The sequence below is a fragment of the Erithacus rubecula genome (genome assembly GCF_903797595.1).
Source record: "Erithacus rubecula genome assembly, chromosome: 8".
Lineage (NCBI taxonomy): Eukaryota > Metazoa > Chordata > Aves > Passeriformes > Muscicapidae > Erithacus > Erithacus rubecula.
Window position 1 is genome coordinate 18,526,591 of NC_136659.1, and position 27,859 is coordinate 18,554,449.

At 36.4% G+C, this 27,859-nt stretch overlaps 1 protein-coding gene across 1 annotated transcript in view; it reads left to right on the forward strand.

Moving 5' to 3' along the window:
* The window catches only part of LRP2 (LDL receptor related protein 2), a 109,591-nt gene that overhangs the window by 14,563 nt on the left and 67,169 nt on the right, over window positions 1-27,859 (forward strand). The window contains 19 exon segments of the mRNA XM_079310628.1: window positions 1,132-1,239; window positions 3,188-3,310; window positions 5,757-5,873; window positions 10,373-10,483; window positions 10,605-10,718; window positions 11,195-11,311; window positions 12,150-12,293; window positions 13,698-13,817; window positions 15,494-15,622; window positions 16,766-16,935; window positions 19,131-19,354; window positions 20,128-20,334; window positions 21,312-21,514; window positions 22,145-22,285; window positions 23,200-23,403; window positions 24,283-24,475; window positions 25,613-25,738; window positions 26,035-26,165; window positions 26,884-27,021. Coding sequence (XP_079166754.1) covers window positions 1,132-1,239; window positions 3,188-3,310; window positions 5,757-5,873; window positions 10,373-10,483; window positions 10,605-10,718; window positions 11,195-11,311; window positions 12,150-12,293; window positions 13,698-13,817; window positions 15,494-15,622; window positions 16,766-16,935; window positions 19,131-19,354; window positions 20,128-20,334; window positions 21,312-21,514; window positions 22,145-22,285; window positions 23,200-23,403; window positions 24,283-24,475; window positions 25,613-25,738; window positions 26,035-26,165; window positions 26,884-27,021 — 2,820 coding nt within the window.

The following is a 27,859-nucleotide window of genomic DNA, read 5'->3' on the forward strand; positions in this document are numbered from 1 at the left end:
ATTTTATTATATGGTCATTAATTAAATCAGGAAACAGGTTGAGTTTTTTTGCTTTTTGGGTTTTTTTGGTTTTTTTTCAGAATTGGACTTTGCTACTACCTCAAGTGTTTTCCGTGTACCCCTCTCTGGGATACTGACAACAGATTAACATGGAACAGAGCTCTGTTGAACCTAATTATATTGTAGCTCATTGTTTTGAGGATCTATAAAACTGTTGCCTCCCTTTTTATGAGGCTGTAGTCGCAAGGAAAGGCCATAAAGGATGCCTTTTCTCTTTGCTACAGACTGGAGATTTCATTAGTTGACTCTAATAAAGGCCTGATCCAGCTGCATTTACACCTAGGAATGAATGCTTCTTTATCAGGTCTTAATCTTCACTGGATCAAGCAGGAGCAAATGACAGCAGGATAGCTTTTGATCTGCCGTAAATGTCTGAAAGCTTCATTTCTTTTAAAATTATTTGCCATTCAAATCTTGACTCAAGACATGCTTTTCTGTACTTCAGAGGAAATATTTTAAGAATGAGAGCTTTTTTAAAAAGTAAAACAAAACTGAGATCTTTCTTTACTTTCAACCAGTTACCACTGGTTTCCACATCAGCTAAGAGGACTATTATTGCGTGTTTTTAAATCCTCATACACTTCGAAGAGCACTAATATTTAGCATGTTTGGCCCTTAGATATAATGTAGAAAATTATGCCCCAACTTTATTTAAAGTCTATGCTGCTTGGGAATTTAAAATTGATATATTCCTGCTAAATAGGCTTCTGTAGTGTGTGTACTCTTGTTTGAATTATTTTTTCCTTTTTTATAACTATAACTTTTTTATAACTTTTCCTTTTTATAACTATTTTTGTTTTATTTGTATAATATACATTGGAGTTTTCTAGCAATTTATTTGGAGATGTTCTGTAATACTTGAAGATGGTTCTTTGCTTTTTTTGTTCGTTTGACTGGGTATATAGAGCTCTTTTATATATATACTTTTAAATATCTTTGTAGTATCTTTTGTATTATGTTTTGCATTATTTTCTCTCCGTGCTGCAAGGCAGTGGATAAACTAGAGTTCTGGATGAACTTGTCTGTTTTTACGTGTCTGTACTGCTGAGCTGTGTGCTGCTGTTTCCCCAGGGTGCGAGCGGGGGCAGTTCCGCTGCAGCAACGGCCGCTGCATTCCTGCGGACTGGAGGTGCGATGGGGCCAGAGACTGCTCGGATGATACGGATGAGGCTGGCTGCCGTAAGTGAGACACATACAGAGCAACTCTTGGTAGTTTAACAAATCAGGAGATTCCAGTGTGCTCAGCTGTACCTATGGTACAAGAATTAATGTTGAATTGGGAAAAAACTACTAGTTGTCATGAGATACTGCAGAATCTGCTTGAGTCATATTCCATGAGCTCATTTGGCTTTGGTACACAGAAAATCAAGTAGTGCTCAGCTTCTAACATGACTAAACTTTTCGTAAAAATCTAACAGTCCAATAATGCAGTTTCATATTATGACTAATGTTCTAAGTAGATGTAGAAATGTGTTCTATTACTGTAGTAATCCTGAATATTGGATGTCTATACAGCTATTAACTGGCATTGCATGTGAAAAATCTTTGGACTGGACAACTAATGGTACCTACTGTGCCCAAAGTGGAGTCATGCTTAGTTGTCTAGAGTTGATTGTGCTATGTCAGCATCTCAGGGACAACAATTTTATTCATATGGACTGTAATATCTGTGCATAAGGATTCTCTCAAGCTGAATGAAAAAGTTGTGAAAACATAGAATTTCGCTCCACAGTCTGTTTTCAGGAACTTGCCTGTATTTTACCTTCTCAGTTCTAGTATCTTTTGAGTCTTGTGGTTTGGTGCAATTATCAGACACTTACAGATTAGGCCAATTTTTGCCCATCAGCTGATAAGGGATTGAGAGTAATTTAGATCTGTTCTCTTTACACTGTTATTATTTCTTTGCTGCTTGACCCACGTAATAATTGGAAGCCATTGACATGGCTTGGCAGTCTGACTTATTGCTTAGCACTTTAGCTCCAAAAGAAACTAGCGTAGTCCTGGGCGAAGAATGCCTTTAAACTGGTTTAACAAAATGGTATTGTCCCACAGCAATAATGAAAATTAAACTTTATTAAAAAAAAATTTACAAAACAATATGTTAATATGCTATGGGTAGTGGCGCACGAGTACCTAGCAAGATTGTTTGAAACTGGTCTGAGGTTAAATTCCTACTAAAAAGTTATTCTTTGGTTCTTGAAGTGGGACTTAAAAAAGTATGCATGAGGTACATGCCTGTAGCATGTGATCAATTTTATCCCTTTAATTAGTTTACTACTGATGTTATCTTGTGCTTTTCAACTCTAAATCTGCAAATTGTTTTTATTTTCTCCCTTGACAATTTGGTTAAATTGACAGTTGTGGTTGCATATCATCCCATGAGCACAAAGTGTTTCAACTTGACCTTCTATTTCTGCAAAAACACAGTCCTGAGAACAGAGATGGTCAAGACCAGAGTCCTGTTTACTGGACTGTTTTGTACTAGGGTTTCTTTCAGGAGTATTAACTAGGGATGGAGTAAGCTGTGACACAGTTTCAAGCATTAATTTTGATCTTTCTCTTTGATGGTTCCCTGTTTGTGTATTTGAAGAGTACAGAGTGGAGCTGGAACAACATTCATCTTGTTCTGACCTTCACTTTTGCCTCGTGAATTCACAGGGAAGAATCATGAGCTTGTTTTGAGAGATCATGTTCTTACAAGGGATAAAGCAACTGAGGTAGAGTGAGAGCAACTGAACAGACCCCTGTGAGACTGGGGAAAGTAGTGTGTCTGTATACAAAAGTGAAAAAAAAAGAGCCAGAGAGCAGTTCAGAACCTGAAAAGTGTTTGGGGTCTCCCTTCTAGAGGAGCTCGTGTCTCCAAGGAGGATATAAGGCTGAAGAATCTATGCAGGAGTTTACTAAGCTAAATTTTGCCTTTGAGCATCTTTTTGTGGGTCCACTTTTCCGTCTCTGGTCTGCCTGTTTTTTTTTTTTTTTATCTGTTAAATGCTTCATGTGTTTCATGGAAATTACAATTCATTGACACTTGCACCTTAGAACTTCTTTTCCCTTATGCAATTGTTTTCTTTGAAAGTGCTTTTGCAGATGTCTGTGAAATGACATTTTTTTTCATTGCTTACATTAGCACAACCTACCTGTGAGGGAAATCAGTTTCAGTGTCAGACTGATGGGGAATGTATTCCACAGTCATGGGTTTGTGATGATGAGGAGGATTGTGAAGATGGCTCAGATGAACATCAACAATGTCGTAAGTATTTTAACTTCCAGTGTTATACCAACTTTGTGAAATAATGTAATTTACATAGCAGCATATTAAGAACAGACGGAAACAAGCCCTCTGTAAATGCAGAAGTCTCTCTAAAGTATTTCTAGAAATAAAGTAATCTGAAGTCTGAAGTAGATAAAATACAGAAAATATGTCTAAAAAGATCTTTCCAGGTCTTGAAATCTGAAAATTGCTTATGTTTCTTTTAATTAAAAAGAGAAAAATATAAAATATAAAGTGTATACTAGTTTTATACTTGATAAAAAATTTAGTAATTTCAGAAATGGTGAAATATACATATTACGGTATCTGCTGTATTCATTGGTTAACAAAATTTACAGCGCATCTCAGAACTATATGTAACAAAACTTAATTATTTTTAGACAACTTTGAAATTTATTTGTATATAAACCAGGAGGAATTATCAGTAATCAGCAAACATTGATAAATATTCTTGTATGATTTTCAGCAATGCTATTTAGTAGCATTATTATTTAATTAATCTATTTAATAAATAGATTATTTAATTAATAGAATTAACAGAGCCATTATTTCTCACACTCAGAGAGGAGAAATATGTATTATCTTGGTGTCTGGTGGGAGTCTAGTCTTTCATTATCATTTGGTCAGCTTAAACTCAGAACATAATTCTGATAAGTATTTAGCTTTAAGCATGCTAAACAGTGTATTACTCATGTCTGAGTTGCTGTTTTCAAGTAAAGTGTTTAGTGTTTGTGCAGTTTAGATCAAGAAAATAATTTAACATCCTAACTTCCAGAGCCATAGGGTTTGCTCTTTTCTTAGTACTGATAGACAAATTAAATATGTTACTCTGGCTTAGAATTTCATGACTAAGCATTTGAAGGGCTCTAAGTGCATGCCACAGTGGTGAGCAGTGAACTGGGGTGATTACTGCACCAAGTTACATTCTCTGCATTGTTGCAAGAGACAAGAGAAAAACTGTAGTGTTCTGAAGGATGGTTTTTCTGCCATTTTTAGTATTTAAAGTTACTCTAAGTGAAGATAAAATTAATTCATTTTCATTTTGATAGTGTGTATAATTTTTTGATAACTTCTTTGAACTGAACAGCTCTGGAGCTACTCACCAACTCCTGGGGAGGTTAAAATGTTCATTTTGAAAGGATTTTGCTTCTTCCAGAATTGGTTTTTGCTTTTGTATCTTGATTCCATCTTCATCCATTGAGGATGGAAAATTTTGAATGATAGATAACTACCTTTTGCTCCCCACCTCCTCTGAGGTGTCAGCACAGCTGCTGGTTATGTTTTAACTAAAGAATCTGTAGATACAAAATGCAAAGTGAGCAACAGCTCTGAGTTTGACTTTGAACTGGGTCACTGTAACATTGTTCACCATGTACTGGTTAATCATGAGTGTCTATGTGCACAGTGGCACTGTGCTGCTGCCATTTTTGAGTCACCTCCTGGTATTTGGACGTTTTGTTCTAACACTATTATCTCAGTGTTTGGGAAAGCTGGAGGAGATTTTTCTCCTTGAAATATTAAAATTTTTTCTTGGGAAAACTGGCTGACAGCTCTGGAAGTCATACATGCAGAAATTTGTTTTACTTTACTATCTGGCTCTGGTTTTTCCTTGTAAGGCTGGTATCCCAGTAGCTGATCTTATTTTGGGAACACTGCTGACAAAAAACGTTATAGAGAACCCCTGTAGAGCAGCAGATGACAAGATGCCAATATATAGACTGGGATGATGTTGAGATACAACGTAAGTTTGAAAGAAACGAATGTGCAGGTGGCAGAGGGAAGGAGAACTTAGTAGGAATCTTGCCCTTCATCCATATCTTTACAGATTTGTTAGTTTACCTAAGAACTGAAAGTGTAGTTTAGTTGTAGTAGAATCAGAGTGAACAGTTTTATGTGGTTTCTTTTTCCTGACAGCTGTCAAGATGAGAGGCATAATCATTCTCAATTCTCTATTAGTTACATATGCAAATTATTCCTGACTGTTGAGGCCCAGGCTGTATTAGTGCCTTACCTCCAGCTCTGCTGTGTTTACATTGTGACATTCCAGTTGACTGAATAACTTGCAATTACTGACATATTTTGACCTAGTAAATAAAATAAGAGAAAACTTTAAATCAGGTGGAATTGGTAATTTAATATTTTAGGCAGAATAATTATAGGGAGGTACTTTTTACCCTAGAGGTCAATTCTTCAGTGGAGAAAAGCAGTGACCTCACAGACTACAGGAGCCCTCCCAGAGCTATGCTGTCAGCTATGTGCTTGTCAAATGTTCTTTCATCCCCTTGAGTACACGAGATATAGGGGGAGAAAGTATTTTACTGATATTTATGAGAAACATGAAGCAGTTAAAGAGGAAGTAAGATAATTTTCCTCGTTAAAAGCCTTGGTCGCTAGGGAGGACTGACTGTGTGCCTGTTTGCTGCAGCGGGGAGGACGTGCTCGAGCCAGCAGTTCACGTGCTCCAATGGACAGTGCATCCCGGGCGCGTACTGGTGCGACCGCGTGCAGGACTGCACCGACGGGACGGACGAAAGGGCCTGCCGTGAGTCTTAATCCCTGCACAGATCGGGTTTCATCTCATCTCTCTCTGCCATTTTAATACATTTGTAAGATTAAAGGGATTGTTGATAGACAGGATGACCACAATATGCTTTTTGTTACGAGAGTTTCATTTCAGATTCTTCTGTGTATTAGAGCTGATGTTCTGATACAGATCTGTTACCACAGAACTGAAGTGCAAACTGCCACCACAGGATCAGGTCATATTGTTTCTCATTGTCTGAAAGATAATTAATATTGCACTGTAGAAAGGCAACCATGTGTAATTGTCTTATGGCTTTGGGACACTCAGAGCTAACTTTACTGAATTTTTAATGTTGCTTTTGCATACTCCATAGGAAATCAGTAGTAGTTATAACCTGTACAGAAAAGCAAAATTTTACTCCAAATGACTTATTTAAGGAGATTTGATCCCTTCAAAAGCATTTTATTCTAAACTGCAGCTTCCTGTGGTGATGATTTAGTTGTACTGTATTCAGATGTGTTGTTTATATTGTGCCAATAAAATGCAGATGGACAAGTAGTTTTTTTCACTCCAACTTCCCCAGAGTTGAGGCTGCCTGTCTGCTGACAGTCTTCCTAAATTCTGGCCTAGATTGAATACTGATGGAAAGGAAAGCTGGCCACAGAATAAAGGCCACGTCTTTCATGATTTTGTCTAATACCTACACAGGAGTGTGTAACAGGCACATCTGTTCATTGTTAGTCTTAAGGAAAAGTTTCATACATCCTGAGTGACATCTAACATGCAAGCTGCTATTCCAGCTATTAGAACGTAGTGTGCCTTTGGGGAACAAACATAACTGTAAACTTCATTTAGAGCCAGACCCAGGGCAGGAGATGGGGAAAGAGGCTGAGGTAGTAATAGATGGACAAAGAAGCAAGAAATGAAATTTTTTTATAGGCTGTGCATAGGGGAAGAAAGGGCATATGCTGTGTAAAGGAAGACTATATGGTCATCCAACTTCCACTGTGGTCACAAGTGGCTAAAATTGTCCCTATGTAGAATGAAAGGGGATTTATGAGTATATGACACTCTGTAATAATATGTCGTTAAATCATCCATCTTGAAATTTTTCATGTGATAGACCCACAACCACTTCTGAAGTCACCAATACAAATGGCTAAAGGCCAAGATCCAAGGTATTCTGTCTCATTGCTGGAAGAATATGTTCTGTAGATTGACATTTTTTTCTCTTAGAGTAAGAAATTAAGTTGGTAACTTAATTTAGCAAATCTGTCACACATGAAAAAAAAATCCTGAAGAAAAGATATCTGTTTTTAAAATGTATTATCAGTGAATTAAAGAACTGGAACTGCTGAGCATCTCTGAGAAACCTGTGAGTAGTCATTGAATACAGTGTGAAATAGCCAGGTGCCATGGTTTGATTGTTATAATCCAGTAAATTTGTATCAGTCTGGGAGTGGAGTCCTAAGGATGATACTTAAAATTCTTTCTTCAAATTAGAAGCTGCTGTGATGTTTGAAAATTGAAGTGCACATTTTATTTCATGTTTAACATTCTCAGCTAGGTAAATTAAAAAGGCAATGAGGAAAGAGCTCTCTGGAAACAACAGTAGCACTCCACTGCTGTGTGGGAAAGGCAGTCATTGCTGCATCAGCAAATAGACCCCATGACTGTTGTGGGGGCAGCACATTTAGCCCCAAGGAGAGGGACTGCCTCCTATCATTCAACAGCCTCTACTCTGGTTTATGAGAGTATGTGTTGACAGTCCCTCTGAGACAGAAGAATGACTGTGACTTGGAACCTTGAAAGTAGGTTGGACTAGTTTAAAGAAATGTGACAGTGCTGAAGACAAAAATTCAAGAATGTAATTACAAGATTCTTGAGGAAGGCTGGTTAATTTTATTGCCTTTTTGTCTTTGCAAGGCTTGGAACTTTCAACAGAAGCCATAAAATAAAATTTACAGTTTGGTGATTAACTGTATAGTACAGATTAGTGTAAGTGATTTTTGGAGCAGATTCTAAGATTTTCTTTGAATGTTCATTTTTTTCCCAGCATTTAGTGTCTTTCCTTTTCCACATTATGTGATATAAACAAATGTAAGAGGAATAGTACTATTTTGGTCTTTTCATTTTTCACTAAATTTCTTTTATTTAATTTGAACTAAAAATCTTCATAAATAAAAATGAAACACTCATGAACAACACAAGAATAAAGCTATTTATAATTGATTTTGGTGTTTCATGGAGCATAAAAAACCCGCAGACTTAGGTCTCTTTACTTATGCTTTGCAATCACTCATCTGTCTGGAAACAGGTTTATATTGTAGGGAAGATAAAGTTTTATTCTTGAATAATTTACATTATTTAAGAAAGTAGTCAAATACAAAATGTGAGTCTGCAATTAAACATGCAAAAAAGAAAAAAGAAGTTTAGAGCCTTAGTCCATTTTATTGCTAATGGGATTAACAGCAAGGGAAAACTACCCATGCAGAGGCTAAGATAAACATCAGAACAATACTTCAGCTACAGGTCATACGAATACTGCACTGAAGCTGTTTTGATTTCATAAAATTATGGCTTTTAATTTTTAAATGCACCTGTCAGGCTGTTTTTTAGCTTTTTTAAAATAGTCAGCAGATAGCAAATACTTTAATTTTAAAACTTTAGAAACATGGAATGAAATGACAGACTATTTGGGGTAGCAAATGCTTTTTGGGAGTAGGCAGCCAGTACTGGTATAATTGTTCTGTTACTACATACTTTATTTCTTTCACTTAAGATAGAATTCTCTCTCATGCCTCAGCTTCATTGTTGAAAAATGAAAATCCCAGCCATGTCCATTTTGCTTTGCTGTGGCAGAATAACCTCTCTGGATACTGCTCTGAGTACTATGCTGAGGCTGTGAGGGAGAAAGGGGCAGTGCTTTAAAGACATATTGTGCCAAGCTAGTGGGCCAAGATACACTGGCTTTTTTATTCTAATTTTGGTGTTGAGTTGCTGCCATAGGTCAGCTGCCTAACTGAATTCCTGCCTCTTGTTTGCTATGCTAAATAGCTGTTGTGGTCAGGAAGTGGGCAGCCAGTTCTGGGATTAATTTGTGGAGTCCAGGGTGAAAGTGAACAAAGATCAAGAACTGAAGAGATCCTGAGGGGTGCAGTCCAAGAAAGAAGAGAAAGGCCATAGTCAGAGACTAATATTCTGGATGTTGGACAAATTACATGTAGCAGCTATAGGAGAAGGGAGAAGTTCAGGCTGAAGGAAGTATCTCCACCAGGAGGAGTGTGGGACAGGGAAGTAGTGAATCTGGAGCAATCTAAGGCAGGCAGCCAAAGGCTGGAGTCTCAGGGATCAAAATCTGCACTTAAGGCCCGGAATGAGGGTCTGGTCTGTCTGCCAGCTCTGAAAGCATCTCTGCTATGAACACTGCCTGGTATCATGGAGCAGCTCTTGGGCTTGGAGTGAGTCTCCCTCCTGGTGTCTCTGGTAGGCTGTGAGCTGTCTGGGCAGTGCTTTAGCCACTGCGAGTGACTCGTGGCAGTGAATCAAACAGTTTTAATTAACTTTATTTTGTAAAATGTTTTTACATGTTGCAGTAAAAGTCACTTGTTAGTAGGAAATTGCCTTTTTTATTTTCCTTTTATTTCTACTGCTTGTAACATGATTTAGGGTTATGCAAGCTTATTCTGCTGACTGTGGGACAGAAATCAGCTTGTGCTAAATCAAATACTAGTTGCAACTATTTCCTGTTGCTGTTTTTTCTGGGTTTATTTCCAGTTTGCAGAACAGGAGTATTAGGCAGAGCTCAAAATAATGTAGGTTTAGCAATTCCTGTTTCAAACATCTTCCATGGGTTTTTTGAAAGGTGCTATTTAAATATGTTTGCAACTGTTGCCCCAAAACAGTTACAAGGAGTAAGATGCTTCATCTATCATTTGTGCTGGTGTTTGCTAGTTATTTATATTTTGCAACTGAAGTTTGATGCAACATGCATCAAGAAGACAGATTGTGTAGAAGTATTTTGACTAAGACAATGCCTGAGAGGAGCAGAGAGAAGAAGAGCTCCCTTTCTTCCCGAGCATTGGAATGAACCTAGATGAAGAACATTCCCCCAACTTTCACAAAGCTCATATTCTCTTCTAGGAATTGTCATGACTATGGAAACATTTCTTCTTTTTAGTTTTCTGTAAAATTAGCCACGGGTTGTGGGAAGAGACAGTAAAGGAAACAGTATTTATGTTGGAGGCTATTGACCATTCAAAACAAGGTGAAAGAAAACAGTGTTTATACTTTTTTCTGTCCCCTCACTTTTCTCTTACTATTGTGTTCATATTGTCTCCTTTCACTCTCTTGTACAGCTATATTCTCAGACCTCCTTAGATGCAAACCACCTACCTTGTTGTCTTTTTAACTCAGAATCTTATCCTTCCTTTAAACCAAGATATTTTGTTGACACTAGATGTATATGACCCATTATAGATTAATTTCATGCTAATATAAAAGATTTTTTATTTCAGACTACCCGAGATGTGAACAGTTATCCTGTGCAAATGGAGCATGTTTTAATGCTAGCCAGCGATGTGATGGCAAAGTTGATTGCAGAGATTCTTCTGATGAAGCCAACTGCAGTAAGTCCCCTGTGCAGAGTGATCCCAACCAAATTTGCTTTATAGACCTTCATTTGGAGTTAAACACTGTGCTTTTCTGACAGATTTTCTGTATGTGTTTCTGTGCTAAAATCTTTTTCAGCACGTGGATGTACCAGTACTCAGTTCCAGTGTGCTAATGGAGAGTGCATCCCACGAGCCTTTATCTGTGACCACGATGATGACTGTGGAGATAGGAGTGATGAAAACTCTTGCAGTATGATGTTTCTTTTTTTTTTCCCTACTTTCTTAACTGTTTACTGAGACCTAGTTCAAGCAGATGGCAGGAAACAGATTGCTTGGCTGTACAGCCATCAAAAGCTAATCACTGTTCTACAAGTACTCTTTTGTATAGAAAGATGAAAATTGCAGTGCTACTTTGATAGAATTTGGCTTTGATGCTAAGTTCCTGGGTATGCCATTATTATTTGAATTTGCTGGATTGAGTGACAGTCTTGTCATTCTTAATACATATAGTTACACTTATGTTGTTGTCATCTTCTTAATTTCAGCATGAACCAAAGGTAATTCATACCTAAATGAGAAGAAACAAGTGTTTGCAATATATACAAAATATGGAACTGCCTAAATTTTTTAGGAGATATAATATATGATCATATATGAGACAATATTGTTATTTTTAACTTTTTAGCCACTTAGAACAGTTAGATTTTCTTACGTTTCTTTTCGTAGCTTATGCAACTTGCAGAGGCAACTTCTTCACTTGCCCGAGTGGCCGTTGCATTCATCAGAGCTGGATTTGTGATGGAGATGCTGATTGTGAGGACAATGAGGATGAAAGAGGATGTGGTAAATACTATTGCTAACTGCCAATGGTATTTTCAGAGGAAGATGACACTATAATGTCACGATCACACAGATGACCTACATCTATGAAATTTGGATCAGTCAAGATGTTCTGAATAAATTTAATTTCTTTTAGAACCTTTGAATTCCACCTCAATTTTTATTTATTTTTTTAACTTTTGCAGTATTTTTGTTGTTGTGTGTATGAGAATTTATGTGATACTGAGTATGATGCAAACTAAGTTTAGCACATAGCAATGCATATATATTTTCTTTATATATTCTCTTTTATATTTTGTTTTGGTTCTTCTGCCAGTGGAGATTTTTCAGGTCATCTGTTAAGACACATGAGGCTTCTAATAACCAAAACCCATTGATTCAAAATGAAATTAACTCAGATCCTGCCAAGATTTGTCATGTGAGAAACAGAAGCTTTAATGAATGAAAGTGTGAATGAAATTTCTTTTTCATTGGCCTTTTCTATGGTGAATATTATTCTCTTTATCCAGACAGCATTTATGGGTTTTGGAACCACAAAATTATAGTTCCATTTCTGGTGAACTGGTTGTTTTAAAGCTAAATGGTATTACTGTTTCTAAAAAAACTAGAAAACTAAAGGTATTCATGTATTGTCTACCCCAGTATCACTGGCATTGTAGTTTGAACATAAAAGAAAGCATGAAAAGTAAATATAGATGGTGTTTCTTTATAGTCTTTTCCAGCTGTGTGCAAGAAACAGAAACTGGATATTGAAGGATAGAGATGCTTTGGGAAGCTGTTACAGAAGAAAGTTTAGTATTTGAAACATACTCTTCATTGTTCTTGTTTTTCTTTCCCACAGAAAGTGGTCACCGTGAGTGCTACCCAGGAGAGTGGGCCTGTCCTGGATCAGGGCATTGCATTCCAATAGGGAAAGTGTGTGATGGAACTGCAGACTGCCCTGAAGGAGAAGATGAAACTAACATCACTGCAGGCAGACACTGCAGTATGTATTAGAATGAAAAGCATACACAGAATAACAGAAACATCAGCATTGACATCTCTTTACATTCACCTTTTGTCTCCTAAACAGTACTGAAATTTTGGAAGCTTACTATTTTCATTGGCACTGTTCTGACTGGATGATCTGAAAGAGGCATATATGCTGCAAAGAAACTATTTATTTTTAAAAATTTGTACATGAAATTTCACAACTAAGGATTTTAACTTGCTCTCCATATCCTAAAATATGTTCAGAAAGTCAGGGAAAGGTGTGCTATATGCATTCTTTGTTTATATATCTATCCCTTTGTGTAAGTATAATGTAATTATTTGTGCTGATCAGGACACAGCATTGAATCCTAAACTTTGACTAATTCACTATAAAGATTAGGATTTTTAAAAAAATTTTTTTACCTAGGATGTCTATTTCTCCAGTTAGTGGTACACTGAATTTTTTCTGTTGGAGGCAATAAGCATGCATAGTTCCTGTTAATTTCACTCTAATCCTACAAATACCAAATCCCTCTGAGGACAAGGACTGGTATATTTTAATTTCTAGGAAGATTAAAATTCCTATTAACAAAATCATGCCTTTTTGAATAGGAGGGCAATAAGGAGATGAAACCTTATTGTAAAAATCACCTCTTTCTTTGCTGAGTGGTTTGGTAGTTATGGCAGATACGAGCTGCATAGCAAGGCATTTAACAGAAGAAACTGAGGAAAAGGAAGATGATGACTTTCAACTTCTCCTTTGTGAAGTGTTTTGCAATCATAACTTACTCAACTGTCCCTGAATTGTTTATTAAATAGTAGTAGAAGGAAAAGGAGAAGTAGGGAATGGAAAAAAAAGAGAGAGAGAAGGAAAGGATAAAGAAGTATTTGTCCATAAACATAATGCAAACAGTATATTCTAATACATTGAAATTATATACATATTCTTCTTAATATAACATAGTAGGGGTTTTTCACATAGAATAGTAAATGATGAGGTTATGTGCCAATAGATGGAGCTCAAGGATATGTTGCTCACAAGTAGGTCTTGTGGATCCAGGGAAAGTTTTGGTGCATTGCATGCAGCTGGCTTTCTCTGGTCACCTTTTTATACAGCAACAGCACTTGCCATTGGTGGTACATATAAGATTGATGCTTATCCTTTAACACTGTTCTAAAAACCTACTAAAAACAGTACCTTCCCTTCTGTGTTCCACGCCTTTGCTTGCATGTATGTATATGAATGTGATTTTGTGGAACTTTGTACATAATTTTCTCTGCAGATTAGTTTTAAGAAGCTGTACCTGAAATTGAAGGCTCACCACAGAAAATATTTCAGCTTTATAACTCTTAATAAGGCAGAAAGCTGTTGTAGTGGTAATAGGTGTGTTTCTGAAATAGTTTGCTTGCCTTTCAGACGTGTCACGCTGCGCTGCGCTGAGCTGCCAGTATCGCTGCCATTCCTCTCCATCAGGAGGGATGTGCTATTGCCCTGCAGGATATATAATAAGTACCAATGACAGTCGCACTTGCATTGGTGAGTCAAGTCCAGGGTTTACAGATATCCAGTACCTTCTCACAACCCATTGGGAAAGTTTGGATTCCAGGAAGGCAAGTTAGTTCGAATGGGGTGGATGTACTGGCAAATAGAAAATCTCAGGAGTCAGCAAATGTGAAAATTTTAGTAGCGCAATGGCAATGTGGTGACACGGAAACAAACCAGAGAGATATCACAAAGACCTCTTTCACTTTGACCTAAAGACATAGTGACAGTATGATTAGGTTTAAAAATATGTATTGTTGCATGGCTGGTTTGTTATAAAAAATTTTTACTGGTCTTTAAGTGTTTACATAGAGTTTATTTCTGCCTCAATGATGTGTGTTGCATGCCTGGAAAAACAGTTAATGATATTGAATTGTTTGTTGGTTTTGGAAAGTGGCTGTATATGAAGACAGCATAACATTGTACTTGAAAATAAAAAGGGTGTTCTGTATTTGCACTGTGGAAAGGTTGTGTCTTCTGTGGGGTTTCAGTATATACATAATTTACATGAAAAAAATATTTGCAAGAATGCAAAGGTAACAGTAAAGCTGCTGTAACTTGGTAGCACAGATAATTTATCTCAGTAGGTGGCAATTGAGTAACTTCAGAATCATGAAAGTTAGCACGGCCTAGTAAAAGAAAAGGGGTAAATAATCTGTTAGGAGTTTTCAACCCAAGCTATGTGTTTGCGCTATTAAAAGTATTTCAGATGCTCAGTCTCTAATGAGATTCTTATATTTTTGAGAATACTGGGCTGTATAAGCTGCAATGGCAGAATGGTTGCTCTTTGTAGAGACAGAGAAATAAGGCACAACGTTTCATCAATTTTTTCATGCTTTTGTGGGAAATACATGAAGGACACATTCCTAAACCTGGTGCAGCCTCAGTGAGTCTTCTGTTGTTTTTTGGTAGCCCTGTAAACCTAGTTATCAGATTCTAGCTTGTAAATCTGAGTCAATGTATTTTGGTTTGCTGAAATCTAGACATATATTTGTAGTCAGAGCAAAACTTGGCGTGAAGGAATGGCTGACAGTCAGTATTGTATAATTCCAGATCCAGTACTCTACCTATATGGTATTTTGCATGCTAAAGGAGCTTTTTCTTGCTGGTTCTGGTGCACAGACAGCTTTTAATTGTAATCAGATACCTGTTAGCATGGTACTAAATCTGAGCTAATAAACAGGGCCTTCAAGTAGGACTTAAAGGCTTAAGCACTGCACTAAAATAAAGGTGGGGCTCACCTTCAGAGTGAGCTTAAATCCAGCCAAGTGTTTGTGTGTGCCAAGTGTAGAGATCCTTTGTAGGAAAAATACTTTGTAGACATATTCTGTATTATGGAAAGTAGACAATGATATCCCTTCAAAGATTTTTCCTTTTCTTCCGGCAGGTGTGGTTTAGATTTTTTTTTTGGTTGGTTGATTGGTTAGTATTTTCCCGGGGGTGGAGGGGGGCAGAAGTATGAGTAGGTCCTTGGGCAGGAAACACAGGTTTTTTGTTATCTGGAAATACAAAACTGAAACGTTGTGGGAAAACATGCATACCCTCTTTCTTCATGCTATAGCTTTGCAATAGATATAAAGCAAGCAGAGAGGACAAGCTTGCAGCTTCTTAATTATGACATAGATTTTTTACAAAGTATTTTTTATAAATATGCCTTATTCCCTTGTCAGATTTTGATGACTGTCAGATGTGGGGTGTCTGTGACCAGCTGTGTGAAGATCGTGTGGGACATCACCAGTGCCACTGTGTGGAAGGTTATTTCCTAGAGCATCACCGGCATTGTCGGGCCAACACTTCAGGTCAGTGTACTTCAAGTGTCTTGTTGAGCAGATAGAACTAGGTAAAATGGGGTTGTTTAATGTCTGTGCCACACAGAACTCCTCGATTTTAACTCTGCCCTTAAGGATTTATGGTTAGGATAGCTTTCAGAATATCAGCAAACGTCAAAACTCTGTTTCTGCTGGCATGTATCAGTTGGTGTTGATTGCCTCATCAGGGTTGCTTCTCCTCTAGTCAACAAATGTCTTTTAGGCTCCATTGCTTTTTCAGCACTCCTGACTTCAGAGTTGGGAGGTTATTGCCAAAGCACTCCTGAACAAAAAAATTCTTGTTTCTGTGAGAGACAGTTTTCTATCATGCTCTCTATGGAACTTAGTGCTGTCAAGGAATCAGGAAACCTCATTTTTTTCTAGAACTGTGCCAGAAGATGGTTTTGCTGAATGGTGAGATCAAACACTTAACTGTGAGAAAAGCCATGGTCTTGGCTTTAAGTGTCCCAGAGTCTGAACTCTGAAGAACACTTGTCTCTCAGAGCATAGTTCCTCATCAGCTGTGACTGCTGCTCCTGACCTCCTGCTCTGTTCTGAAAGCAAGCCCCAGGAAACTCTTTGTGGAGATGTAATGTCCTAACAGGCCTTTGTGTAAGGCAGGTGTTCCTGCCTGTGGAGAATCAGTGGGAATGGGAGTTCCTGCTTGGAATAGCTGATTAGCAGTCTTGTTTCTTAGAAAAGCAAGAGCTTTTCAGTTCCCTTCCCCTTCCTTCTTTCTTCAGCTGCATCTATGGACCAGTCTTCAGCTCACCATTTTCTAAGTATTTCAGTCTTATAAATGGGACAATTTAGTACTTGCTATAAGTCAGTTTCATTGAGTTCATTTTAGCTTTAATAGAAATAGTCTTTTGGTGTTAGCACAGGGGTTTGATAAACTTTGTACCTGATAGGGCTTTAAATAGTATTCCTGCCTCATTTGCTTGAAGTGTACAAACAAAAGGCAAATCACAGCAAGTTGGTACTCACATAGAAACATTTATATAGGTTATAGTCTGAGCATCTATTGAAAACTTTGTGTCTAGTGTGTATAAACCAGTATGTATATATTTCAATGCCCCTTTGCAAAATATGTTGCCTGCAGAGTAATCATATCTCTGTCACCCCTTCTTTCAGCTGGTGTTGCATCAATTATTTTTTCCAATGGCCGTGATTTACTGATTGGAGATCTTTATGGAAGAAATTTGCGTACTTTGGTGCAGTCACAGAATCGTGGGATTGCAGTTGGAGTGGACTTTCACTTTTACCTGCGCAGAATCTTTTGGACAGACACAGTACAAGATAAGGTTGGTAGAAATTTCAAGAAGAATGTATTTCTGTGTACCTGGAAGTAGAGAACTGCAAGAGGCAGAATGTGTTGATAGGCCCTCAGTTTTGAGAGCCAAAGCTGGCTGTATTTTTGTTTTCTAACAAAAAAGCTCCTTGAAATGTTTTATGTTAATGACTGCATTTTTCCACTATACTATTACATGTGACATATTAAACAAAGAATCCTATTATATGGGAATGTCTTGAGCAACTTTTAATTTTACTTGAGATTGAGTCCAAAAAACTAATTAAGAGAAATAGTAGACATTCTTTCAAAACGGAGCAAATTTTTCTTGGTAATTTTTGAAACATGATCATTTAAAATGTACAAGCTGTGTGCCTTCCAAGATGATAAAAATCAGATTTCTTCATCTACTTCAAATGGCAGTGTAATTGAACTTGAATAACAAATATTGACAGTATTTTGTGTAATGAGCCAATATTGTGTTACTTTTTTTTTTTTTTTTTTTTTTTGGGGAGTAATAATTTTATCTTCAAGATACAGTAGAGCAAAGTCATTAAAAGAAGTCTGGAGATTCTTGTGGAAGTTGGCTGGCACCCTTGCTCTTTTTTTCTGTACATAACTTAGGGAAACCAAAGAAAGTCTTAGGTCAAATGCTGAAACTTCATAGTCTTTGTCCTCACATTGATCGTCATGCAGAGTGAAGGAGAATCTGTGACCTGGCTTTGCTAATGCCACTGATGGATCAATTTGGTGTCATTATTCTTCCATTATTCTGAATCTACACATTAGACATGTAATAAAAACTATAGTTCTTACCACAGTGCCATGCTGGTTCTGTAGAAAGAACATTCACTGTGTGGCTGTTAAGTAGGACAAGATTTATATGTGCAGTTTTTGACTTGTTCACTGTTTTGGCATTTTTATTGTGGCTGCAGTAGGTTCCTATTGCTGCACTTGCTTTGTCAGTGGCTGAATGTAGTCAGGGTCAAATCTGCACTTTTATGAGACAGGAGATTTATTCTGTCTTTGTAACAGGTATAAAGAAAAGGTAATATGGGGGTTTTTGCTGCACAGCCCAGGTGGCCAGGACTGCCTTTTTATCTACCCAATATAGTTTAATCCTAATTAATTAATTAAGATTAATTTATCTAATTAAGTCCTAGCTAGAATATCCAGATGAAAACATTTGCATTTAGAATTTTCTTAAATGATGACTATTTCCACCTGATGTCTTAAAATAATGATATTACTGGGGCATTTTTTGGTATTTTTTCTTCTTTTTTAAGAGTAAGACTTAAAGTAAATCAGAAAATTGTGGGTTGTGTTTTGTGTCATCTTTATCTCATTTAGTGTACTGCCAGATAACCTAATGCCCATAAGCTCTTTCATCAACAGGGTTTCCAAAGAACAGAGTAGACAGTTAAGTGGTTATCTTGATTATTGTTACTTGGAACTGAAAAATATTTAAAATGATACAACTCTTTCAGTTCTTATTTTTCTTGCATACATTTACTTGGTAATCTGTATTTTCATTTAAATGCATTCCAAATCTCATGCTGTTGTTCCAAAAAACCAAAAATAATTCTACCTTTTCATATTACCCAGTGTTATAATCACATGATTACTGTATATGTAAAATGATTGTGTTTGGACTTTTTACTTCATGTAGCTCTGAACTTGCTTGTGAAATATTTTATTCTTCTTGAGCAGGATGCTGTTAAAATTAGCCTTAGACAAAAGGGACACAAGCTGAGACCTCCTTTCTGTGAGGATGGACATCTTTTCCTTCATTTAGCTATTTCCCCTTAGTGATGGCTGTAGTAAGAGCTCCCCTCTTGTTTCTGGCCACTGTTGAGAGCTTTACCAAAGTGTGAGCATTTGTTTTCAATCAATAAAAATACTGAGTTTTGCTAGATTCCATTAAAGCAAAAGCACTTTCCTCTTTTTTTATTTATTTATTTTTAAAAAAACCTACTTGCTAAATGGCAAGGCTGTTTTAGTCTGTTATCTTGTCCATTTTGCAGAAATGCTAGTTGAAGGCAAGGCTCCTGCAATTTTTTCATTGGTTTCCAGATTTTTGCAAAAAATCCTAACCTAAGGTAGCCTGTTATGGATTGGTGATCAATGTGATGATAAAAGACAAATTCCACATGACTTGTGATTAGCAAAACATCATGTGGGGACTGACAATGTTTGTATTGTTTTCAGGTTTTTTCTATTAATATTGATGGCTCTGATTTCCAAGAAGTTTTAAATATTTCAGTTGACACACCTGAAAATCTAGCAGTGGATTGGATTAACAATAAACTGTATGTGGTTGAGACCAGTGTGAACAGAATAGATATGGTTAACTTGGATGGAACAAACCGTGTGACTCTTATTGCTGAAAATCTTGGAAATCCTAGAGGAATAGCACTTGATCCAACTGTTGGGTAAGTCATACTTATCAGATAATGGTACACTATATCAGAAATCCCCTTATCCCCATGTAAAAGGAAGACAACTAGGAAACAGCAAGAGGATCATTTTAGAATCAGATATAAAATCTTTTGAACATTTGCATTCTATCCTAACATTATTCTGCACCTTAACTTATGAGAGGACTCTGCAATGCATTAATTCATAATGTGTGGAATCTGTTTCATGGCTGGAGTTGTGTGTATATGAGCATCACTGAAAATGGGACCTGTGGAATTGCCCTGCAGAGGAGTGTTATCCTTAAAGATTTAAGTTGTAATACCATCCACACATCTACTGTCTGAAATAAAGAGATGGAATGAAGCCAGGAAAGTTAGTGTCTCCTAATCCATATGCTTCAGAAGTATATGTGAGCCATGAAAACATGGATCTTCAGAAAATGGGAAGAGGAATTTCATGCAACTTGTAGTCATGGCTGCTGCTTTCATGATGCAACTATTTGTCACTGGTTTATTTCTGGCAGTTAACTTAAGTCTGTGATTTAATAAGGAAAATTAGTATTTCTGAGGTTTTTTGGGTGAAAGCATGCATCTTTATGGATTTATTCTCTAAAAGAAAGTGAAAATTATTTTTGTGCAGAAAGTATAAAGTATGTTTTTGTAGGATGCCAGCTGAGAAACAAATTCTGTTCTGAAAGAGTGTTGGTTTTAATTCTATGTGAAGTGCTGGGGTTTCTTAAGAAATTTCAAGGAAACATGACCTTTTTTTCTTTTTTGTCTCTTTATAGTTATTTGTTTTTCTCAGACTGGGACAGTCTGTCTGGTGATCCTAAAGTGGAAAGGGCTTTCATGGATGGCACAAATCGTCAGGATTTGATAAAAACAAAATTAGGCTGGCCTGCTGGAATAACGCTGGACATTGTATCAAAGAGACTTTACTGGGTTGACAGCCGGTTTGACTACATTGAGACTGTAACTTATGATGGACTTCAAAGGTAGGTGAAATATTATTCCTTGGAGGCTACACTGATTATTTTGTATCCAGTGCAAAAAAAGATTTCTCTAACAAAACAAGATACACAAAGGATGGAAATTACAACATAATTAATGTGATGCACCTCTGTCTCTATGGTATCATGCTCCTTCCAGACATTCTTTAATTCATCATTTTTTTCTCTTTTTAGACCTTGAATGGCTCTTGCCCTTATTTTATAATGTACATTTTACAGTCCACCAGTACAGTACATGTTTTTAGAACATTTGCTTTCTATTATTTTAAAATTATATATATTATTTTCCATCATAATTTTTTTGCATTTTTAATGAAAGAATTTATATGAAATATTCCACTTCAAAACACTAATTTGTGTGATAGGTATTAAATGCTTTTCTTACATTTTATAAATCTTAGCTGTCAAAAATTGTCATCCTTCATGCTATTATAATGCTGGGGAGACTAAATCACAGCATGCAAGAAGGAAGTCCTTGAGTTTTTATGGGACTGTATCTTACAGCATAGTGTTATTTAGAAGCCTGTTTATCTCTGCATCTCTGATTAGTATCAGTTACTCAAACACAAGAGAAAAATATCCCCTTTAGCATACCTTCTATGTATCGACTTCAAAAACAGTCTTCTGCTCATTTGATAGGTCTATTGTTCAATGTATTTTTTCACTTACTGAATTATAAAATTAACATTGGTATCTTTTCTCCTCTTATCTTTACTCACTTGTGTTTTCTTGGAATTTGCTAACACTTTTCCTCTATTTTCACTGCTGTGTCCTGTAGGTTGATGAACTATGTATGTTTAGCTTTATCTCTTCAGTTAATTTGATCTTTTTCATTTGTACTTCAGTGGCTTTGCTGTTGAAACAAAAACCAGTGAACGAATTAAAATATTGTATACTTTCTTCTCTTAATGTTATTGTCTAGGTAATATTTGGTAAATGATTTTAAATTATCTTTATAACAGGAGAACAGTAGCTCATGGAGGTTCACTGGTTCCTCATCCATATGGAATCACTTTATTTGAACACAATGTTTATTTCACTGATTGGACCAAAATGGCAGTGGTGAAAGCTAACAAATTTTCAGAGTCTAACCCTCAAGTGATCTACCAGTCTTCACTGAGACCTTATGGAGTGACAGTTTACCATGCTGCCAGGCAGCCATTTGGTAAGACCATAAGTAGATTATGAAGGGAGATTTAGGAAGTGTGTTATCAACAACTGGTAAAAATTATGAGACTTTTACTTTGCTGTAAGGAACTGCAATTATGATGCATAAGTTTGTATTGTAAAACTGGGCTGATTTTTATCACACAGTTGTTTCATCCAGCTCCTGTAGCTAGTGAACTTTCAAATGCAACATTCAAGAGTAGGGGGAGATTTATAAATAGACTGATACCTGCTAGAGTCAAACCTGTGCATTTGAGTAATATTAGTGTTTAGGACTTTTTTCCTCAACACTCCAATCAATGCAATGAAAAGGCTACCAGCATTCAATTAATTCTGTGAGATATAGTTCTGAAATAGGTCTGTGTGCAAAGACTATAGCCTGTATTATGGCCTTAATGCTATGTGCTGAGTCTCTCTGCATGACCTGAATTCCTGAATGATGGTTACCTCTGATGTGGTTTTGGTGCATTTCACAGTAGAACTGGTGGGGTATGTTTTCCATGTGATGTAACTCTCATATAATGCCCATGATTTATTGTGGATGTTGAAGAAAATCCTGAAAAATGAAGATAAATTATGCCATTTGGTTAATAGAGGAAATTATAATTCTATCTGTATTATTTTCCAGTAAGAAATCCTTGTGGAAGTAATAATGGGGGATGTGAACAGATCTGTGTTCTCAGCCACAAAACAGATAATGATGGCCTAGGTTATCGCTGTAGGTGTATCCTGGGCTTTGACCTACATGTGGATGGACGACACTGTGTTGGTAAGAAAATGCCTTACAATTGTTGGAAGTAATGTTACTCCATTAACTCTAGAGCTGTTTCTGGAGCTTCTTTCATCTCTTCGATAGCTTCAATATACTGAGGACTTTTTGTATATTCACCACAACTCTTTTTGATGCCTTTAAAGTAGTCATTTCTGCTGATGTTCATTTCAAGCCACAACTTAAACTCACCTTCTTTAATGAGGATTTTGAGTTAAATATGGAATATGTGTAGATAGCTGGGCTCTTAATCCTGAAATCAAGCATGAATGCTTGCTAATATACAGATTTTGCATTAGTTTGAAATATAAGCCTGCTTTCCTGTGCAGTAGTATGCAGCTTAGGTTGGTCTCTTCCCTTTGAATACACAGCAAGAATATGAGATTCAGTTTTGGAGCTGTGTGTTTCCATCAGCAATTTTCTGCTTGCTTCTTGAGTGCAGAATTGTCACTGATGCATGTTTGCTATGACTGTCTACTGAGAAAGTGTGTCATATATGCTGTCTATAATCTTAGTATTTGGCCATTCATTTATCTCACTAGCTCAGGTGTTGTTTAGTTTTATGGTGGCTCTACAGAGCCTGTGAGTTATTTTTATAATAGATGGTTATAAAGAGAAGAGTACAGAAGATGATTTCTGCTTCCATAGGTATAATGCTTGATTTAAAAGTGTGTTGGGACCACAGTAACAATGAAAGAGGAATATTTGACCACATCACCTAATATTCTGGATTGGGTTTTGTTTTTCTTCTTCAGTTTTTAGGTCTTGTCAGGACTTAAATCCCTTTTTACTCATTCTTCTTTTTTCTACTTCCAGGCTATTTTTAGTTGTCAAAATAAAACAAAACTTTTCTTAATGCTCAGGCGTCTCCCCTTGTGAATAAGCAAAGTCGTGTCTGGTGTTTCCTTTTGCAGCTGTGCGCCAGTTTTTGCTGTTTTCGTCCCAGATGGCAGTGCGGGGAATCCCATTCAATCTCTCCACCCAGGAAGATGTGATCATACCTGTAACAGGAAGCCCTTCATACTTTGTTGGAATTGACTTCTGTGCTCAGGATGACACCATTTTTTTTTCAGACACAAGTAAAGACATGATCTATAAACAGAAAACTGATGGTTCAGGTGAGAATCATGCTTGGGAATTAGAGTAATTATGGTAAGAAGACTGCAATATATGTTTTTCTAAAAAAAAAAAGTGACAAGTCACGTTGTGAGATACACAGATAAATCTCAGTGTGACTCCAGTAACCTGGAAAATGTTCCTCAAAAAAATGTTTGTACAATTCATATTAAGCTTGTTGAATTTTCTTGTTGTTTGACAAACTTGCTGAATGTATTTGGGAATTGACTATTTGTAGTACTTCTCCCAACTAGTATTTGCCCTCACCAGTCTCATATGCAGGCAAGTATGCCTTTCAGTAGTATGAAACTTTGTTTCTGTTCTAATTTCCCTATCTGGAGAGCAGGATGTTTGCTATGATACTGTAATACAGAAAAAAATTAACTTTGTGAGATTTTTGGAAATTCTATTTGTGCTAGTGTAAAGAATGTTTCTCTCAAATTTATAATGATGATCAAATGTCAGCATATAGTCTTCTGTGCTTGCTTGCTGTCTTAGGTGAGTTTAATGATAGACTGCAGTTGACCATTACTAGGCAAAGAGTAGGTAAATCTGGCTGTTGAGCAAAATGCTGTTACTACATTGACCTTACTGACCTTCATTTTTAAAAGTCTCAGTGTAAACTTAGTGACAGATTTTCCTCTGACCTTTGACTAGTCTTTATTTCCTCTCTTTTGCAGTTGGGCTCCTGGACATACACCTTCTTTGTTCAGAGCAAAGGGCACACCTCCCTCCCCTTGATTATTGGTCTTTATATTAAGTAGCACAGAGGTGGCATTTTTACCAAGGGGCAGCACAAGTTTTGTTAATAGAATACTGCACTCTTGTTATTTCTCCTGTTCCTAAACATTTGCAATTATTTTGTGTGTTATAAATTCTAGGAAGAGAGATATTGACTGCTAATAGAGTGGAAAGTGTTGAAGATTTGGCTTTTGACTGGATCTCAAAGAACCTCTACTGGACAGATCCTCGGTACAGGAGCATTAGTGTGATGAGGCTGGCAGATAAATCCAGGAGAGCTATTGTTCAGAATTTAAATAATCCTCGCTCAATAGTAGTTCATCCTGTTATTGGGTAAGTTTAGATTCTCATTTTAGATGTACAAATGTATGGTTTAAACAGAACTGGTGAGATTAGTCTTACATCTGATGCAGGATTTTTGTTCTTTTCAAAATACCATCTCTTTTCAGTTGTCTTGTCTTTATTTTGTTTGTTTTATTTCAGCCTAGGATTCAGCACCCAGAGGAAAGGGCATAGTGAGAGGGATTCCACTTGGCAGCAGTGCTCAAAAGAACTCTCTTTACGAGAGCTACAGTTTTTCCTTTTACTCCTGTCCATTGATTAAAAGGCAAAAGAACTTGGTTTCTTTGTATCAGAAAGCTGATGTATGTTTCTCATACTTGAAAGATGAAGTTTGCTAAATTGTTTTTAATATACTTTCAATTCTCAGACTGCTAACATTGGTTCTGTAGTTTCATCTCTCAGTATTTCTTTATTTGAAACATATTGGATACTATTGTCTGTATTTGATACAGACCTTATAATATGTGACTCCACACACAAAAATAAAGCCCTGCTTTTCTTTGATGGAAATGCTTACTTTCAAATTCCATACTCTGTGTTCTTTGCCAATGCCAAGACAATATTTCTTTCACAGCATAGTTTGGCTTCGTAATGTCACAATACTGAATTTCTTGATTCTTGGATGTTGATTTTCAGAAGTAACCAAATACACTATTTTGGAAGTAATATCATAAGAAAAATGTTGAACTTGGGTCCTTGGATATCCCAATATGTTTTGTTTGCTGCTTTATAAAATTATTTAACAATTACTTCAAGTCTTTGACTGTAAGCATAAGTCAAATGGATCAGGAAAAAATTCTTTGTTGTATTCATGCTGGAAGATATATTTTTGATTGATTCTACTTCTCTGCCAGTAATTACATGAGAGCTTTAATGATTTAAACCTAATTATGTATATTTTATATCTAAAGGGCCAAAATACTTCCAAATGCCCTGCTAGTTGTATATAAGATAGATATTAATTGTCAGTATCACTGCCAATAGAGGAGAGGGACAACATGAAATGGTATTTTTTAAATTATGTGAAGGATGTGATACAAAGAAAAATGTTAATGCAGTTTCAAATGTTTGCTCTGTTTAATCACATCATATAATTTTTTATGTGTCTTCTGACATGTGTCCTTTCAGGTATATATTCTGGACAGATTGGTTCCGTCCAGCAAAAATCATGAGGGCGTGGAGCGATGGATCCCATGCCTTGCCAATTGTCAATACAACGCTAGGCTGGCCTAATGGCCTCGCCATTGACTGGAGGTAAGGGCAACCCAGAACACAGAGAAGCTTTTTTTGAGCAAACATCTTGCTTCCTTTAAACTGTTAGTGAGTGAAAATAAAGGAGTTATGTGAGATTGCATGCACTGGCACTCTCTTCTTGAAGACCTTATATTTCAATTGGTTGAAAAGCCCTAAAATGTAAGGTTTTCTCAGAATCCCTCCCCACACACCCCAGTAGCTTCTTGTAGGTTTAATATTATTATTTAAGAAAAGGCTTGTGCTTCATAATGGACATAATGTCACTTAAAAATGCATGACATTTTCATTATTTCTAGTTCTCTGAGGTTGTACTGGGTGGATGCTTTTTTTGATAAAATTGAGCATAGCACCTTTGATGGGCTGGACAGACGGACTCTTGAACACATTACTCAGATGACTCACCCCTTTGGCCTTACTATATTTGGAGGTAAGTCTGGCATTGAAAGATATTAGATTTTTCTTTTCATATGGTGATCTGTGAGTTTGTGACATAAAATGACAGAGTTTTTGTAATACTGGTTTTCCCAAAAAATCACTCTTGAAAGCTTCTGCTAAAAATATGTATGTAGTACTTCTTGCTTGTTTTTAGAACTGACTTTAGGAATATTTGCTTTTAAATAATTTTAGACAGGTCAGATAATTAATGTAGTGCAACAAGTCAGATACACTGTACTAATTATAGCTTCCAGGGTGAGCTATTCATGCTAAACAAAGTGAATCACCACTCCAGGGATGGTCAGCATTTCAGGATTTCTAATAATTATACGTAAAGTTTATCACAGGATTTATGTTGTGTCTGAATATATGACCAGTATATGACCCTTTTTGATCATGTATAAAAATATCTTCAAAAATACTCTGAAATTTAGTCTTAATGAGTGACTTAAAAATGGCATGGAATTTGAAATTCTAGTTGGATTTGTTATATGTCAATTTCAGTAACATTTGAAAAGGTGTTCCTAAGTTATGTCTGCCTGTGACTGAAGGCTAACGTTGACAGCATTAAAAGCGGTGAAGGCTTTTTTTTCTTTTTCATGGAACAATTATGAAAAATGGTTAAATTTTCATGAAAAGTTATCTAGGGCTTTTTTTTGATGCTTGATATTTTATGTCATATATAATATATTAAATATTTTTCAAAACAGGTTATGCCTATTTTACTGATTGGAGACTTGGTGGAATAGTTCGAGTGAGGAAGTCTGATGGAGGAGAAATGACAATTATTAGGAGGGGCATTAATAACATTATGCATGTAAAAGCATACGACGCTCATTCCCAAATAGGTGAGCCCCTTTCTTGTACAGAGGGAGGATGTGAAATAGGGAATAAGAGACAAAATGTCAGGAGAGCAGATTTCCAGTTTCAGTTCTATAAATGGCTTCACTGAATCATAATTAACATGCAAGGGAGGCAGCAAAGGCACTTGTGTGTTTCACTGCTTTGTGACTGGATGCAATTTCCCTCTACCCCTTCTGTTACTTAATAACGGAGCAAAATGAAATTATGATTCCATTGTGTTTTGTGTAGTTGTATCACCAACTACAACTTCATACTTCTCCTTTTATGGTAGAAGTTTTAGTTAAACTAAATTATTTATTTAGAGGAATTGGGTAAATGCTTATTAATCAAATTACTATTCTTCAAGTAATTACTATGTATAAATCACTAATTTTTTCTTACTTTGTTAAATTCTATGCAACTCTATGATCTAAGCCAAGGATTTGTTATTGTAGTTAATTTTGTGAAACAGCCAATGCACTCATCAAACATATGATTAAACCTAGGGCTCACTGACTACTTGGTATCCAAAGATTGAATCTGGTTTCACAGCTTTGGTCAGACAGAGGTTCTCATTTGTATAGTATACTTATTTCCAGACAGCTGCAGAAAATTGTCAGAAAACTGGATGAAATTTAATAGCATGTTTTTGGCTTCCATAAACATTTGTGTCATGGAAGCGTGTATGGAATGCAAAACTTCTTTTATGTCACTTCTACTGCTGCTGTTGATGAACTTGATCTTGTTTTGCAGTACGTGCAAAAGCAGGACTTGCTATAGCATTTATTTTCTTAGTTATTATGCATTTTTAATAGTTCCCAAGATGTTATGTGTAGTGTGTAT